General features: G+C 53.5%; 1 protein-coding gene across 2 annotated transcripts; it reads left to right on the top strand.

Annotated features, from left to right (window-relative positions):
• The first annotated feature begins 685 nt into the window (after positions 1-685).
• SPP2 (secreted phosphoprotein 2) lies at positions 686-15,627 on the top strand. 2 transcript variants are annotated; one of them, XM_081142154.1, is made up of 8 exons: positions 686-976; positions 1,062-1,186; positions 3,207-3,329; positions 4,372-4,479; positions 6,407-6,461; positions 7,176-7,226; positions 9,349-9,444; positions 15,384-15,627. In XM_081142154.1, the coding sequence occupies exons 1-7, from the start codon at positions 886-888 to the stop codon at positions 9,432-9,434; spliced, it is 639 nt and encodes a 212-aa protein (XP_080998280.1). In that variant the 5' UTR covers positions 686-885; the 3' UTR covers positions 9,435-9,444; positions 15,384-15,627. The 2 variants fall into 2 exon arrangements, with proteins under 2 accessions (XP_080998280.1, XP_080998279.1); XM_081142153.1 differs by lacking the exon at positions 15,384-15,627 and adding an exon at positions 9,861-12,992.
• The last annotated feature ends 2,263 nt before the right edge of the window (positions 15,628-17,890 follow it).

Here is a 17,890-nt window from a genome sequence, read left to right as displayed (position 1 = left end):
CTCTGGGTACCTTTTATACACCAGAAATTACTGCCGGCTCCAAAGAGAAAGACGTGGATTAAGGTTCAGAGAGATGAAGTATGTTCATTCATTCATTCATTTAACAAATATTTAATTCTGTTCCCACTGGGTGTTGCAGTATTGTGTGCCCAGGACAGGCCTTTCTGAGGCCCAGCACAGCACAGCTTCCTATGTGTAAATTCTAAAAATGCGAACACAGGACCTGCATGTCACACAAACGGTATTCGCTACAAAGTGTCTCTTCTTTTTCATGGCTCAGGAACTGCCTTGGGATTTTATAGCAGGTGAAAGTCATCAATATGCAAACACCTTCCTGTCCAAGAGAAGCACAAAAGTGCCCATTGGCAGAGGAGGTGGGTCCTTGCTGATTAAATGAACCCTCTTTGTAGTTATAATTTCCCGAAAGATCTTGACATAAACACGCGTTTCATAAATAGCCAACTTCAACTGCAAGGTCGTTAGGAGCAAGAGAGGGGATCTAAACCAACAACAGTCTAAAACGAAGTTTTGTTGAAAATAAGATTCACCCCCTCCCTCCAAAAATGGAATGAAAACAAAAAGAAATAAACTGTGCATGTGGGTGAACTGAAACTAGAGAAAAACAAACAGTACACCCGGTCCCCGGGCCTCGTGTTGACGTTGCCATGGGCTAAAGTCCCAGGATGAGATTGCAGCTCCAAGAGTGGCCTCAGGCTGGCACGTTTTCACAGACTGAACGTTGCCCGGGTAAATGTTCACCCTGGATCAATGGTCTCTGGTTAAGCTCCAGACTGCCCGGTCCGCGAGGGGGTGACACCCGATAAACAGCCGCTCTCAGGAGGAGGAGCGGGCCCCTGACACACAGAGACCCTCCCCCGGCTCCGAATGAAAACTATTTCCCCCGGCACGGAGAAGATGGTGCTGAAGACATTATTGGTCATGTTTGTCCTTGGAACAAGCAGCTGGTCCTGTGCAGGTAGGGGACTCCTCTCCACCGGATCTGGGGGAGGTGGCGGCCCGTGCCCCTGGCCTCACCGTGTCCCGCGTGCTTGCGTGTCCAGGGTTCCCGGTGTATGACTACGACCTGGCCTCGCTGCGGGCAGCCCTGGGCGCGTCGGTGGCAGACGTGAACGCTCGCTCCCTGAGCCCTTACCTGTTCCGGGCCTTCAGGAGCTCCCTAAAGAGGGTAAGCGCGCAGTGCCCCCTCCACGCCTCTTTCTACCGCTTTCTGCCTTTTTTCTTTGGTCAGTGTGTTGGGTACACTTTCATTTTTCATTTTAAAATGATAACGGCTGGTCATCTCTTTCAGACGGTTTTTTGACAGAGAAGGGATTTAGTTACGATTCTGCCATAAGGCTCCCCAGCTCCTCAGGGGCCCGGGTCCTCCGACCTCCACCCTGCGCCTCGCTCTGGCCCCATTCCCGGTTCCAGACGGTTCCTGCCGAGCATCCTGCCTTTGTAGCCCGTGTCCCCAGGGTGCCTCTTGAGACCCTTTATTAAGAACTGCTCCTTTATTAGAACCGAGGCCTTTTCAAGTCCAGCTGTTCTGCTTCTGACATTCACAGGAAATAAACTCTGGCTTTTGAGCTCACGAAATGCTTCCTTTGCCAGCGTGGTAGTTGTGTTTCCTGTTAGTGTTGGGCGTCGGGAAAGATGGGTTTTCTCGGCCTTCCCGGGACTAAGTCTGTGATAGGCAAAGAGAGAGAGGCAGACGTATCCCCCAAAGGACATGAGAATCCTGGACAGCAAGTCGCCTCCCCCTCCTGTCCCCCGAGGATTTCATTCCTGTGCACAGGGGCAGAGATGCCCTCACGTTAGTTCAGGTGACGGTGGGGGGTGGGCCGGGTCCTGCGAGCCACAGGCCGCGTGGGCATGGAGGGGCCCTCTGCCCACTTCTCCCAGCCGGCTGCGGGCCACCTCCGCTCGCGCTTAGCTTGCTCCCTCTCTGACCGTGAGGAGCGCGTGGCTCATGGTTTCTTAGCTCCAGTCTCCAAACGCACCAAGCTCACCTTGACCCTTCCTCAGAAAACAGCTCCGTGTCCTGTTTCCAGGGCCCCGGGAAATGAATCGAATCATCCCAATCGGGCCAGAGGTCATGAAGATGACAGGCGATGCTTTAGTCAGTTAGGTGCGCAGCCCGAGGCCAGGCTGTCGTGGCCGGAGCGGGGCCCCTTGGCCTGGACACTGTGGTGTGGGGACCATGTGAGACACGTGCAGCCAACTGGCTGACACGCTGAGGGGCAAATCCGTCCTGGAAGGGAGCTGGGCCGCCATAAAGAACCTCGCTCCTCGCACTGGCTCCGTTGGCTTCTGCCTTTCGCATTTCACGAGGCCCACGTGTGCTGTGGGAAATCGATGTCCGCTGGCCAGGCCCGCAGGTGAGCAGTTTAAATCTGCTTAAGTTTCAATTTAGCTGTGCTCCCGACAGAAGAAAGTGAGTAGTTCATTGGAGAGGTCCTGAGAGAGCCCAGGACGGACACCACAGAAGCCTGGCGGGGGGACACTAGCCGGTGTGAGGCAGGGCCACGCGGGCACCTTCCGGCAAGTGACCGTCTTGGTACAGACACAGGCGGGCGCCTGCAAACACACGCGCGCCCGTGTGCGCTCCTCAGTGAGCGCACAGAGATGCCGCCGTCCTATCTGGAAGCCTCCTCCTCTTGCCTCTCGGGCCTTTTCCGATTATTCAGATTCACTGGTCAGGCGACATTCCCTAGTGCCCCTTCCATGAAAACTTCTCATGTCCATGAATGACTGCGAAACAACCCCGAGTATTGAAATGGGGAGTCATGAATAAGTTTGGCCAGTAGGCAAATTTGCGGAAGGTGAGAATCAGGAGGATCGGTTGTAAAGGTAAGTCGTCAGGCAGGACCCTTCCCTTGGGGTTGGGACACCGAGGGGCTGGTCTGTTTCCTCCGGGCAGTGCAGGGCCCCGGGCAAAGCGTCTCCCTGCTTTCAGCGAGAGGGCGCGGGAAGGTCACGGCTGAGATGCCTGACCTTTTCCTGGTGGGTGATACTGTAGCGTTTTCCTGGCTGCTTTTCCTGGTGGATGATGCTGTAGCGCTTTCCCGGCTACTTTTCCTGGTGGATGATACTGTAGCGCTTTCTCAGATGGTACTGGAATGTTTTCTCTTTGTGCCTGGAGAGACACTCTCACAACGTGAATTTCAGGACCACATCGATGGCACAGCCACACTGTTTCTGCGCAGGTCAGCGTCCTGGGTGAGGACAGCTTGAGCATGGATATAGAGTTCAGCATTCGAGAGACCACCTGCAGGAGGGACTCTGGGGCAGATCCCGCCACCTGTGACTTCCAAAGGGGCTACTACGTGGTAAGTGTGGTGGGACGGGCCACTCACCCTCCCAGAAACTGACACAAGGAAGCACCTCGTCTTCTTCCGTGACCTGGGGCCGCTTTGATGTCACTCTGAGGGCGTGGCCTGCTGCCTGTTGTCCGGCCACACTGGGAGGCATTAAGTGTGCCCACGCTGTATGTTCCCTGGGTGGGGGCAGTGAGGCCCAGTGGTCGAGGGCTTGAGCTCTGGAGTATGTGGTCCTGAATGATCCTGGCAAATTATTTAGTCCCTGCTACCTCGGTTTCCTGCTCTTTAAAATGGGGATATTGATGGTTCCAAGCAAAGTGAATACAAAGAGGCCAACTCCAAACAGATCCCAGAGACATTTCAGATTCTGCTTAAGATAATTTTGTAATGCGAACGGTGAGAGTCACGTTCCTTTGCGGTGAACAGTTGTATACTCTCTCCCCCCCTCTGGCTCAGGCTGCACTGGGGATAAACATCAGGAGTAAATGTCAGTGACCATACATGGTCCCACCCCTGGTTCACCGCCGAGGGAGCACCACTGACCCAATGTTCGCCTTCCGAGGCGCTTGCGTCCAGACGTACGCGCTCTGGCCTGTTACGCTATCAGTTTATGTTGGGGTTGCTTCGTAGTGATGTAAAGTCTGAAAAAGAATCTTTTGTTTTATTATTTGTTTCATGAGACTTTTCGCCAGGGCTCTGTTTTACAAAGGACCCAACCCCAAGCGTCACAGCATCTGTTAAGTGAAATCTGAGGCCCGTGGAGAGCCCTGGGCTCTTCTTGCTTCTTTCTGTTCACTTGGGAAAGTGAGGGCGGCCCCTCCGCGCTCGTGAGGGAGCGTCTGTGTTCCCGGGGCTCCTAATGTACCAGGTGCCTACGAGATAGATATTTCACTCTCTCCTTGGGTCTTGAGAAACTTCCCTTCTGGAAAAGCGAAAAGCCTCTGAGTTTTCCCTTTCTGCCGCGTCCTCTTGTCCGGCCTTCCTGACCTCTCGGAGGGCCGAACCCTCTGCGAGCGGCTGGAGGTGCAGCTCATTGTTTCGCGTTTTGCAGCCCGCAGCCACCTGCAGGAGCACCGTGCAGATGTCAGCCAAGCAGGTGCAGGACGTGTGGGTCCGCTGCGGCTGGTCCTCCAGCTCCGAGTCGGACAGCAGTGAAGAGGTAGGCGCGGGGCTCGGCGTGCTCCAGGACAGCGCCCCCTAGGGTCCGTGAGGGTCCGTGACAGCGACACGGCTGTGCCAGTCGGAGCCTCGCCCAGGGTGGGCCAGCGCAGCTCCGCCTGCTCAGCCGATTCTCCCTTACAGACCTACAGTCTCATTTTCAATGTCCCTACTTCCTCCAGCCTATTCTCTGTATCTGTACATCTATATCTATTTCTACCCCTCGAGTTCCCCAAGATTTGTGAAACAGAGCTTCAAGTAACAATTAGCAAGTCTTCACAGTTTTAGATCTAAGTATGCTGCTCATGGTCCCATGGTTTAGTGGAACAAGAGGGACATTTTTGCTGGACCCAAGTTCAAAATTATTTCCAGCTCTGCAGCCTAGGGCGGGATACCCAACCCTCATGACCTGCAGCTCCTTCGCCGTAAGTGCAGGAGTAAGTGCCAGGAACAAAGGCCATCCGGTAGGCAGGTTGTGGACCAAACCCAGGTGTGCCTGGGAGGTGGGCCTGGCGCCCGGGTCATGGCCGGCGTGCAGCGAGTGGTGGGACACGCTTCCCCCTTCTGTCGCCCCGGAGTGGACTTGCCCGCTCCCTAACATAGTCTGTGAGGGCAGGAGCGTTTGCTTCTGTCAGTCCAGGGTGATGATCGATGGGGGGTGGACACTCAGCAAGCACCCACTGGACGAGCTTTTAAAGCTGAGGGAGAAGTGGCGAGGGTAAGGGTCTGCCTCTAACAGGATAAAAACAGCTGTCACGTCGTTTCTTCATAACGGGACAGTATTCTTGCCAGGCGTTTAAAACACATCTCTACCCGTATACAGCTGGTATTTTAGTTTATCTACTCGTGGACTGACATGGACAGAAACCCACGACTGGAGGGAGCAGAACACAGAGAGGGGGGCGGCGTGGGGGGAGGTCAGCCAGGTGAGGAGACGCCTCACTGGTCACGTCGGGCATCCCTGGCTGGCCCTCATGGCATTGGGGCTGTTGAAAGGTTTAAGTAGGGCAGTGACAGGAGAGATGAAGAGTGGATCGGAACTACCTAAGAGTAGATGGGGCGAGGCAGGACAGGTGAGTGAGACAGGGCTGGCAGGACAGGTGAGTGGGACAGGCTGGCAGGACAGGTGAGCGAGACAGGGGGCTGGCAGGACAGGTGAGTGGGACAGGCTGGCAGGACAGGTGAGCAAGACAGGGGGCTGGCAGGACAGGTGAGCGGGACAGGCTGGCAGGACAGGTGAGCAAGACAGGGGGCTGGCAGGACAGGTGAATGAGAACTCTGACTGGGGCTAGGAGTTAGTAGTGAATATTGAGAGATTCTAGTTCATTCTATGACCTTTGAGACGATTGGAATTAATTACTAATGGCCCTGTAAATCAGCTCCTCTCCATGTCTGGCTTGGGAAGCTGATTCTGGCTGTTCCGGCAACCCACAAGTCTTCCTCGCTACAGAGTGAGGGCCACTCACGATCGCCCCAAACCCACATTTTGTAAGAAGATGCTGACGTTAGGTTAGGTTGTCCCCTGAAACAAACACGATTTTCACATAAACTCTCAGGTTGCTTTTCCTCGAAGATTAGGAGGTTGTAAAGAATTCTGAGAAAATTTTTACAAAGAACCCCTTCAATTAAAGAATTCTGCAATTCAAAAGGAAGAGAGCAGGTGGAGTTTAATTCCTGGAAACCGAAATAGATTTCTTGGATGAAACAAAAAAATTAGAAAACAGCTGCGAACCGTCTTTAGTGGAATAAATGGTGACACTACTGACGCGAAAGATAAGAGACTGGATGGATTTAGACATGGAACAAACCAACCACTGCTGGAAGCAGGAAACGCTTCCGACGGCCGGGCAGGCTTGCATTTTTTTACAGCGTCTTTCCTTTTTCTCTCTTCCATGTGCTGATACATACTGGTGCCTACATTTATGTAGATGGTTTTTGGGGGTCTATTGGGATCCTCTACGTGGAGAAACAATTATCTATTTGGTAAGCTGAGATCTGTTCTTTTTTTAATGTTGTTTTTTTTTCCTTGAAACAACTTCGTATGGAAACTCTCTCTTGGTGAGTCATTTAATACTAGACATGTCTATACCTACCCTTGGAACAATTGCAGTCGTTACAGAAGATAAACACTTGCCTTCATTTGGTTCCCTTCTCCAGGCTAGGCAACAGCGATACAATGTTTCATTTAGGGGTCCCTTTATGTTTACACAGAGGTTTTCATGCATGACTTCATCTGATGGCCCCACATCTCTGTCCAATAGTCAAGGTGGATGCTGGTTCCCCTTGAGAGGGTCTATAAACTTGAACAGTTTGCTCAGCCCTCCTGGATGCATGACCTAAGCTATGGGGCCCAGGATGCAGTAACCTGTAGCCAGGAGGACCTGGACTGAAGCTCATCTACTGGGCGGCCTCCAGCTGCGTGACTAGGACTGACCACCCCTGTCCGAGGCTTGGTTGGGGGAGGGAGGCTCTCCTTTCTTTCCTTCTTGGGTGGCCCCTCGTTTGAAGTAGGAAGGGTTAGCGTCCTGTGGCCATTGTTATGTTCCTGAGGCTTTTTCCTGTTGGTGCTGATGGTGGCCAAACTCTTCGGTGATCTCCCACTTCCCCCTTGTTTAAGGGGCACGTCTGGGGCATCAATAATAAATTCACAGAATGTCCCAGAAGCAGCAAGGCCTCACGACTATTGCTGTGTTCCAGGCCTCGTTCCCGACACACCCAGAAGTGAGCAGTTTCAGGAACGGTCACACGGTAAGTGGTCCTGTCTTCCTCCCGAGGTCAGCAGACTGTTCTCATCAGGCCAGGCTGGGTGGGAGTCGTTTCACAGGAGATCAACCCCTGACGCACAAACTGTTTTAAGTGCAAGTGGAAAGAGAGCACAGTACCGCATAAGCTTGCTCTGCGCATCGCTCCAAAGGTAAACTTGAGGCATTAAAAGCTCAATTAAGTGTTACCAGGAGTCGAAACATCAAACCTGGCTCCGGAGATCAGCACTGACCTTCTCTCCTGCCCCCCGTCGGGGCATTTTCTGAACTAACCCAAATCCTTTCTATCTTCCCTTTGCTCTCCACTCTCAACTATAGTTTGTGATAAGCAGACAAAATTAACAGTATGCATTTTCTCACGTTTACAGATCGGTTTTCTTATTTAATCTTTGTGATAGCTCAGTAAACCAGGTTATTTACCTGCTTATATAGAAGAAATGAGTAATAACTCATGACGTTAATTGCATACACAAAATTCTTACTCTGCCCTAATTGCTAGGCACAATTTTCTCCTTCAATTTCACCACCATCCTGTGGGGCGGCGCTGTGTTCATTCCCATTTTGCTGATGAGCAAACTGAGGCTTAGTGAGTTTCTGTAACTTGCCCAAGGCTACGCTGCCATCATAAGACTTTGATCCAGTTGGCAAGTGGCAGAGAAAGGACTTTGATACAGACCTGCCAGATTCTGAAGCCTGTTTTTATTTTTTTCCATGCTGCTTTCCAAAACAACTGTGAGATTCACGCTCTGTCCCAGAGCTCTCCATCGCAATGATTAAAACACATACGAATATTTCATTGGATTCAGCCTCTGAGCCTCATTAGGCATGCTCCAATTTATTTGGACTGCTATGGCTTACAATCTGAGGCTTGATTTAAAAAAAAAACAAAAAAAAACCCAAGTTTTAGAACGTCTCCAAATTGTCACTTTGAAAGGATATACAGTTATTCCACCAGTGTGACCACCACTGAGAACATTTTTTCAACAACTTCTTTTGGAATTGCCTTCGTGGTTCATTTTTTTGAATCTCTGTCATGGTGGAAAATATTTGTTATTAGGCTTGATTTTGGAAATAGCCAAAAGACATTTGGAAATAAATCTGATTAATCAGATTAATAACCAATTGCTGTGTTGTCAAATTACCCCAAACTTAACAGCTTGGAGCAATAATTGTCTATTCACATAGTTTTCGAGGGTTGGGAACCCAGAAGCAGCTTAGCTGGGTGTGTCTGGCTGAGTCTGACAAGGTCACAGACAAGATGTTGACCAGGGAGGGCTGTGATGTCATCCGAAGGCCTGCTTGGGGCCGAAGGGTTCACTTCCAAGGCTACTCACATGTTGGTTGGTGGGCCTCAGGTCTTCATGGGCTGTTGGACTGAGGGCTTTAGTTTCCCATGATATGGACCTTTCCACAGGGTTGTCTGAATATCTGCAAAATGTGACAGCTGGCTTCCCCCAAGAAAATGATGGGGGGGGGGTGCCCAAGCTGCAGAGTACCCAGGACAGAGGCATCGTCTTTTGTGACCTAATTCCAGAAGTGATAGACCGTCATTTCTGCATATTTATTAATCACGCAGACCCACCCTGGTTCTGTGTGGGCAGGGAATGCCCAAGAGTGTGAACAGCAGGAGGCCGCCTTGGAGGTTGGCTAACACACTGGGGAAATGCCATTTGGGATGAGAAATATATGGATGTAAATGAATGTGACTAGAATCCCAGAGCCGAAATCTAACAACATCTCGGGCTTTGGGAGCTTCTCTGACACAGATGGGCCGCTTTCCCAGGGGCGGCTTTGAACATGACAGTTTAGTTCAATGCAGCAAATCTGTGTGACAAGCACTGGGCAGACCCACAGGGGACCGAGAGAGAAATGTGACAGTCCGTGCCCTCGAGGGCTTGCCCTTGTGACTGAGACAGATCACATGAGGTGGGGAGAAATAAGCACTGGGTTCGAGAGAGCTTGACAAGAAAGATGAAGTTACGGGGTTCTGGGGGTAGTGTGGGTTCCGGTTATGCTCTGCATGGCCCTTCTCATTACTTCATTGTCGCCTGGTCGGCGTCGGCTAACCCTCGGTGTGAGTGACAGAGCCTCTGCCCTTCTCTCTCCAGAGATCGTGAGAAGGGCCTTCCCGCCTGGAAACAGAAGGCACCCAAGCCAGTGGCCCAGAGCGAGAGCAAACACTGGCCTCGAGTAGCAGCCTTGAGGTAAGAGAACAGGGTAAAACCTGTGTGTTTGGAAACAGAGGGAAAGCCTTCGCCTGAGCGCCCGCACCTGCCAGCGCCTGTGTGCGCGGCCCGGCCCCCCTCGCCCCCCTCGCCCCCCTCCCTGACCGCTCCCCTCTGCACCCTCCGCCTCCTTCCCGTGGCTTTTGTAGTTCCTGCCACTGATGTGATCAAATTTAAGAGCAAACAAGAGACCGGCCCCTTGCTTTGGCCACGCGTCCCTTCCGCCCACCCCTTTCTCTGCCCGGCTTCTTGCCACAGTTTCCACTCCGGCTCCGGCTCCGGCTCCTGCTGACCTCCTCGCCTCCTGTTCGCTTTTCTGCCGTTTGGAAACTGGGTTTTAACCCTTCAGATCTGTGAGGCCTGACCCGCCTGCCTTTTCTCGGTCGGTGACTTAGGTCCCGGTGAGGGCTCGGGCTGTCTGTCACCCGCCGGGTCGTCTCTCCCACTTGCCTGACTTTATCATCGCGATGCACATATTTCCAAGTCCTCAGCTCTTGTCCTGCTTGGCCTGGGACCCGGGCCCTGGGCCCTGATGGCCACTAGATGCAGTTGCTATGGAAACCCTGGGAGCAAGTGAAACTCAACTGGCCTCTTCTCCAGCTCCCTTTCTCAGTGGAAGCCACCACCATCCGCCTAATTTTCACAAGTTCACAATTTTAGAGCATCCTTGACTCTACTTTCCCCTCTGTCTTCTCCCAAAATTGGCAAATGACTGGTTTGGTCCGTGCATTTTCTCTGGCATTGGCCCAGGTCCCGGTCCCACGATGTCCGCCTCGCACACTGTCCTCAGGTTTACCTGGAAGCACAGAGGAGACTCTGGGCCTTCTCCGTGAGACCCCCTAATGTTCGCTTCACTTATGGGATAAAGCAGAGATGTGCAAAAGTCAGACCCCAAGCCAGGGGCAGTATTGTGGGGGGCTGGAGACTGAGCCCTGGCTTCCCAGACCCACACTGGGCATTGAGTCTCATGGGGGTTGAGGTGCATTAACTCCCAGTTACGGGGGATTGGAGCAATTGAAGCTGTGTATTTCTGAAGGCGTTTGGTAAAGGGACATCATGAAGGACACACTTAAAGGAACCTTTGGACGCAATCATAGGTATCAACTCAGTGTGCATTCATTTTCACACACACGTGCGCACGCATACACCACACGCAAGTTAATAATAAAGCCTGGGCTCTCCCGGGCTTTACAGTTTACATAGCACTGTGTGCCTTCAGGATAAAGTCCGAACTCCCTAGCCTGGCCAGGGAAGGCCTTGGTGACCTGGCCCCTTCCACTTCTCTGGCCTGTTCCTCCCAAGTCCACCCAGCCCCTAAACCCCTGCAGCACTCAGACACCTGCAGTTCCTCCCGCTGGGCCTCTCCCTGGGACACCCCCCGGCGAATCCCTCCTCCCCACTCAGGCCTCAGTGTGGTGGGCCCTCCCGGTTAGAGCTACATCCCTATGGGCCTCCCTCAAGTCTCAGCCCCGGGCACTGCAACGGCTTGTCTCCTCTCTGCCCCCTCTGTCCCCACCAGCCTCCCGGGGCACAGAGCTTGGGGAGCTTCCTCGCCATCGGCTCCCGGTGCCCGCCCAGAGCTGGGCACGCAGCAGGCATTTGGGAAGCGTGCTTTGACTGAATGATGGGATTCTTCACTTGGGTTCCTTGAGAGTCTATTTAAAACAAATAACCAACCAAACAAACAAAAAACCCCAGCTAAGCATAGTGTAATTGATTTAAAAGAAGACAACTGACTTTTTACTAAAATAGAAGGAAAATTGACCAGTGAGGTCATATTGGGTGGAAGATAGTAGGTTTACTTTTCCATCTATGTGCCCCTAAAAATAAAAACCAGCTTCAGCTGAGATCTAGAAACTACTCATTATGAAGAAACAGACTCATCACTTTCCTTTTTTACAAACTTAGGTCATTTCCTTCTGCTTTGTGGAGCATCCTCGGGGGGGGAAAGATAGGCTTCTCCAGGCAGGGCCTCTATTTTATTATTAATGATATGCGTGTATTGGGCATGCACGTGTATGTATTGCTATATAAATCCATGACCTGATTTCTATAAAAAGAATTGATGGCTTCTTTTAAAAAACATGTTTTTTTAAAAAACTGATTTTGTTGTGTTTTTTAGAGGGGGGGGGAGAGAGAGACAACTATTTGTTGCCTCACTTACCCACGCATTCACTGGTTGTGTCCTGTGGGTGCCCTGACCGGGGATCACAGCCTTGCGATATCTGGACAAGGCTCTAACCAACTGTGCTACCTGGCCGGGGCCAAAAGCCCATCCCTGTAGAACAGCACAGACCAAAGGCCAGCGGCTGCTGCCTGGCCTGGGCATTGACTGACATCCCGGCTGTGTCCCCGCCCTCCCCTGACCTTCTGCAGGGCAAGTGCCCACTGTGGTCTGAGTTTTCTAGAATCATAAGCAAGGCTGGTCAGGCTCACACAGGGAGTCCGGTGAGGGGGCCGACCCCCAGGGTCTGGGGTCAGCGGGCCTAGGCTCCCATGGACAAGCTGGGACAGTGAGCCGTCCCCTAACCTCTAGGGCTCAGGGCCTTCAAAGACGTATTATTATTATTATTCTTGATTTTGTTCCTACTGGGCCATGAACTCCTTGGGGCTGTCGTAGCTTGTTATCCTTAATATCTTAGTTTAACAAGAAGAAAAATATGATTAACGAGACTATCTTAAAATATTAGTAATAATATCCTTTGCTTCATGATGCTAGCAACGCTGCCTAGAATATAAAAGGGGTTCAATCAGGCTGGAAGGAAGGGAGGGAGGAATGAACCCATAATAAAAATCAGCGTGGCTTTTTCCAAACGGAATGTCACATCGCCCGGGGTGAGCATCCCATGGGCCGAGCCGCTGGCTCCCACGGAGAGCCCGGCTCAGCTTCTGGAACAAAACAGGAGCTGAGTAGGAGTGTTTGTAGCACAGCAAACACGGCTCCAGGATTCTTTCTAGAAAACCATTTCCTATATATTGGAGTGGCCAGTGGAAGGTACTAATTAAACAAAGAGCCCTGAAATGTTCTCGCATTTGCTGTTGTGAAAGAGGAGCTGTGGCGAGTCAGGGCCCCACGCTCGCGCGGGAAGGGCTCTACGAGAGGGCCCCGCGCTTCCCTGGTCGTTGTTGCTGGATTGGCTCAGCCGTTTTCATCACGCGGGGGCCAGCAGACCACAAGCCACACCGCCCGGCCCCCAACCACAGCGGCGTGAGTCACGCGTGTGCCTTTACGTCGGTTGTCACTGGTGTGGAATTCCTGAACTCCGAGCCCCCGGCCGGCAAAGGAGGCGACCCTTAGCGAGGCCTCTTGTCGAGCACTGTGTGGCGGGAAGAATCAGTCTCGTGGTTTCGTCAGTGTGTTCGATGCGTGTTCACCAAATGGCCGCTTCATGCCTGTCCCCAGATCAGAACTCCCGGGGGTGCCGGGGTCCGTGTTTGGGCCCTGCGCGCACGCTGCCTTATGGAAATCTTGCAGCGGTCCCCTCGATGGGCTGTCGTCATTATCTCCGTTTCCTGGGTGAGGCCCCGAGGCCCCTGCTCTCAGAGGCTGTGCTGCCATGGGATGTCGCTCTGGATGTCTGTCTGTCTGTCCCAAAGCCCCTCTCTTCCTCCCTGCGATGCTCCATCTCGCGGCAATATCCCCATGTTTAGAAAACAGCACAAGAGGGCTGTTGCTCTAAGATACATTTCTCTAAGATACATTTGTAGTTGTCTGGGGGAAGCTAGGTGGCTGGTAGCCAACGGGAGGCCAGGAGGCGATGGAGCAGAAGTGTTTACAATGTATCTACCTGCCATCAGCTCCGTGGGTGGCCCTAGAACGCCCGCCCGCCCGAGTGAGCTGCTGGGTGATTTCCACACCAGGTCTCAGACCCACGAGTGACTTCTTGTCCTGAGCTCCATGACCGCCCACCTCCTGGGGCGGCCAGACCCCCAACCCCCTCATAAGATGGGAAAGACCCAGCCGGTGCTCGGAGGGAGGTGCACGCCTGGCTGTGGGTGACTTTACTGGCTCTGCTCGGAGACTCGCACCGTGTGCACCGGCCGATCGCCCCCCCGGGCACCGTCCATGCTCCTCGCTGTTAGCAGCAGTTCTGCTCTGTAGAGTCTGCAAACACCCAACCGGTGGGGCCTGCGGGGAGCCCAGGGTCAGGCTCCCGCCAGCCACTGGTCACATTTCACGTGTGTTTCTGTTTAAAGACCTTATTTAATATACGTCGTGGACTTATGAACGTGGAGTTCACCACCGGCAGCTCTAATGCAGGCCTAAAGGAAGCTCGTGAACATGTGTGTTTTCTCCCGAGGCCCCGCGCAGCCTCCGTGAGCTCAGGACCGCTGGACCGGGCTCGGCGCTGCACCCGGGGGCCCCTGTACACAGCGAGATCACCCTCAATGAGGGCAAACGTGCACAAAACGCGGCTCCATAAAGACCCCTGTTTACAGAGTGAGAGTGAGACATGGGGACAGGTGTCACCTAGTCCCACCCCCACAGGTGGAAAGACTCGAAGGTTTTGTCGCTCTGAGATATTCCAGAACGAAGCTGGAAGCTCCACAAGTATTGACCTGGGGGCTACAAATAAACATTAGTGAGGAGGCGGGTTTCTGAGAGTACTGAGACTCTGCCGCAGAGCGGTCCCACCCCGGTCTGTCCCCAGCTTCTCCTGAATCTCCTGCTTCCATCTCACTCGGTCTTTAAGGCAAGGCGCCCGCACCCGCCGCCTCCAGGCCTTCTCTCCAGGGCCTCTCGGGACACTGGCCCTCCCTGCCCTGTCCACCCCTTTTCCTGAACTTCGGCCACGTTCTTGTTCCTCTCAAAGTCACCTCTGTACTGTCACCACACCAGTGTTAACACCCATCCTCACAGGCCCAGGCCCTGCTCACCTGGAGGGTCTGGACTCCCAGGTGATGAGCAGCCTGAGGAGCCGGGCCTCCCCCAGCCCGTGGCCCCTGTCTGGGTCCCCTGCTTCTCTCTGCCTCCGTTGCAACTGGAGGAGTCACCTGCCGACTAGTCCTCTGGTCCCCAGTCTGGGTCTGAGCTCCACGCCCAAGCCCCTGCTGCTGGACTTCAGCACCCCCGCCCCCAGTGTATCCCTGGAGCCCAGGCATCCTTTCCTCGGGGTTCCCTGCACTGGGGCGTCTCTGAAATTTCATTTACTGTGCTGAGCTCTGCTCCGTCTTCTCCACTGGTTTGAGATTCCTTCTTCCCTCCCTCTCCGTTGGAGATCGGGGCTATACCTTATTGATCTTTGTAACGCCCGATAGATACTCAGTGCTGACATGCTTATTGGAGGGATGGATGGGTGGGTGGGTGGATGGATGGATGGTTGGATGGATGGATGGATGGTGGATGGATGGATGGATGGGTGGATGGATGGATGGGTGGATGGATGGATGGTGGATGGATGGATGGATGGATGGATGATGGATGGATGGATGATGGATGGATGGATGGATGGATGGATGGATGGATGGATGGATGGGTGGATGGATGGATGGATGGATGGGTGGATGGATGGGTGGATGATGGATGGATGGATGGTGGATGGATGGATGGATGGATGGGTGGTGGATGGATGGATGGATGGATGGATGGATGGATGGATGGATGGATGGGTGGATGGATGGATGGATGGATGGATGATGGATGGATGGATGGATGGATGGATGGGTGGATGGATGGATGGATGAATGACTCTAGCTGCACAGCCTCAGATGACCACAGCTGAGGCCAGTCTGCCCCTCTACTGGCTTGACTGGTTCCTTCCCTCCTCACTCTCCCATCAGCTGCTCCTTAGACCAGCCTGAGTCCCTGTGAGTGGCCGCAGCCCTTCCTCTGGACCTTTCCTTTTTGAGACATGAGCTTCCTATCTGGGGCTGTGTCTCCTTTACCTGGACCCCAGTACCTGCTTGTCTCCCCGCAGGGGCCCCTCGCCATTTCCTTTGTTCGAGGAGCTGGACGAGTTACCATCTCGGGGGCCGTGCTGAACCAAGCCCAGGACTCCCAGGGCCCTCGCCTCCATCGCAAGAAGGTAAACTGCACATCCCAAGGCCTACTCCTCTGGCCTCCTCTCCTGGAAGAAGTTCCACTGAGGGAAGATGCTGCATGAGCTGCGTTACTCTCCCTTGGATCGGTTGCAGCCCTTATTAATAAATGTCTTACTTTTTCTTTCATTGCCTGATTTAAAAAAAAAAAAAATAGAACTGTTGCCCAGCCAGTGTTGCTCAGTGGTTGAGCATGGGCCCATTTACCAAGAGGTCACAGGTTCGATTCCCGGTCAGGGCACATGCCCGGGTTGCAGGCTCGATCCCCAGTAGGGGGCGTGCAGGAGGCAGCCGATCAATGTTTCTCTCTCATCGATGTTTTTCTCCCTCTCTCTCCCTTCCTCTCTCTGAAATCAATTTAAAAAAACATATTTATATTTTAAAAAAAGAGGCCTCGTGGCTTTCCTTTGAACAAGGCAGGCCTGTCCTCCCCACCGCCGCCTCTATAGAAAGTCCCTACGAGACAAACATCTGTAGCCCTCTCCATGAAAATGTCGCCGTGCCGTGCTGAAGCTCGCAGCAGAACAATCTGGCCTCTCTCCAGAGGCAGGTGTGACCAGAGCCCACCTGTCCCGCGTGGCTGTTTACGTGGGAATCCTCAGCAGCGTCCACAAGCATATTGACGTCGCATTGCCGGGCTTGTCCCCGGGAGCCAGGCCACACCCTGGAGGGGCCGAGGCTCCCTTCCCTGTCCCTTCACAGCTTGGATTAAAGATTGCCCAGAGTTCAAATATTTAATGTTCTTCCTTATTTCCCATTCCTGGAATGACTCGGTGTGGCGTGGCCCGTGGCCAATGTGTCCCATCCCTCCCTCGCCCAGGCACTGGGCAAGGCCTCACCTACGGGGCTGCCTCGGCCCGAGCCTCGCCGTGACCTTGCCGTGACCTCCGCGCTCGGGGCAGCTTCCCCGGGGGTTTGCACTGTTTTCCTATCTGGTTCGCAGCAAGGGTTTCGGTGTGGGTCCTATGATCAACTTTCTACACATTTCACGGACGCCGTCCGATTTGCTCCGTGGCGGGGGGTGCTAGTGGCTCAGGGGCCGCGGGGCAGGGGCACAGGGCGACTGGTCCTACGGGTGCCCTGCCCTGCGGATGCCGGCTTGTGGCCTTTTCGCCGTGAAGCTCGGGCGGGTCAGCTCCGCGTCACTGCGGCCTCTCCGTGCTCCATTCTCTCCCCTCAGCTCCGGTCTCCTCCTTCCCTGGGCTCTGACCCCTCCACTCTTCCGCAACCCAAGGAGGGCAAAGCTGGGGATTTTCCCATCCTGCCCGAACATCCCATGTGAAGAGTTCTGTTTTATAGGAATAGGGCGAATGACTCTGAATTCTGCCCCCCCTTCCCTAAGAAAAAATTATAATAATTAAATCTTTAGAAAGTTAATGAATGGGTCTGAAATTCTCCCAAGAGGATGGCAGCCAAACCATTGGTTTGATGGGTCCCTCTAGCGGTCCAGGGTCACCATGTGTGCTTCTTTCAAAACCACTGCAGTGTGGCTCAGTGGTTGAGTGTCGTCTCATGCACCAGGAGGTCGCTGGTTTGATTCCCGGTCAGGGCACATGCCTGGGTTGTGGGCTCAGTCCCCAGCAGGGGGCTTGCAGGAGGCAGCCGATCTATGTTTCTCTCATAGATGTTTTTCTCTCTCTCTAAATATCAATAAAAACGTATTTTAAAATAAAGCACTGCAAGCCCGGCCGCAGTCCTACCTGCCCTCTGATACATGTGCACGAAGGTGACCCGTGAGCTTGCTTCTCTGATTTGGCCACGGGGACCCCAGGAGGGTGGGGTGGGGAACTGCTCTACCCCGCAGAGCCCTGTTAAACATCCACACTGTCTCCCACCTATTTCCTTCTTCCCTGGACTGCAGGCCCAGACTCCCCAGCGTATGAAATTCGATGAAAAGCTGGGGTTCCTTCCAAGTTTTCCTCTGCCTGTGACGTTGGCATTCTTTCTTTTCACATCCAAATAGACACTCCCTTGGCTATCACTCAACAGAAAGCTGGCATTCCCTGCAAGCCAGACAAAGCCAGCTAGAAAAACAAAATGAATGGGCACATGGGACATCTGAGCCTGTTCTACCCTGACCTGGGGGGTTGCAGGGGAAGGGAGACAGCAGGCTGTTGGGGCGCCCAGCTGCCCTGGGGCTCTGAGCCCTGTGCACTGGGCAGAAGAGCAGGCTCAGTGCTTTCTCCAGGTCCTCGGAACTGGGTCACAGCGACACTGGGAAATGTGTGTCATTCTCTGGGCAGAAGCAAAGTGGCTGTTGCTACTGTTCAAAGGCAGAGCTCGGCTTGGTGGCAGCAACTGCTGAAGGCCGCCTGCTCGCTCTACGCTTTCTCCTTTCTTTCCTGCTCTGCACCGGGAACCCTCTCTGGGGTCCCCTCCATGGGCC

The sequence above is a fragment of the Miniopterus schreibersii genome, assembly GCF_964146895.1.
Source record: "Miniopterus schreibersii genome assembly, chromosome: 7".
Classification (NCBI taxonomy): domain Eukaryota; kingdom Metazoa; phylum Chordata; class Mammalia; order Chiroptera; family Miniopteridae; genus Miniopterus; species Miniopterus schreibersii.
Note: the sequence above shows the minus strand (reverse complement) of the source record. Positions and strands in the feature narration are given on the sequence as shown.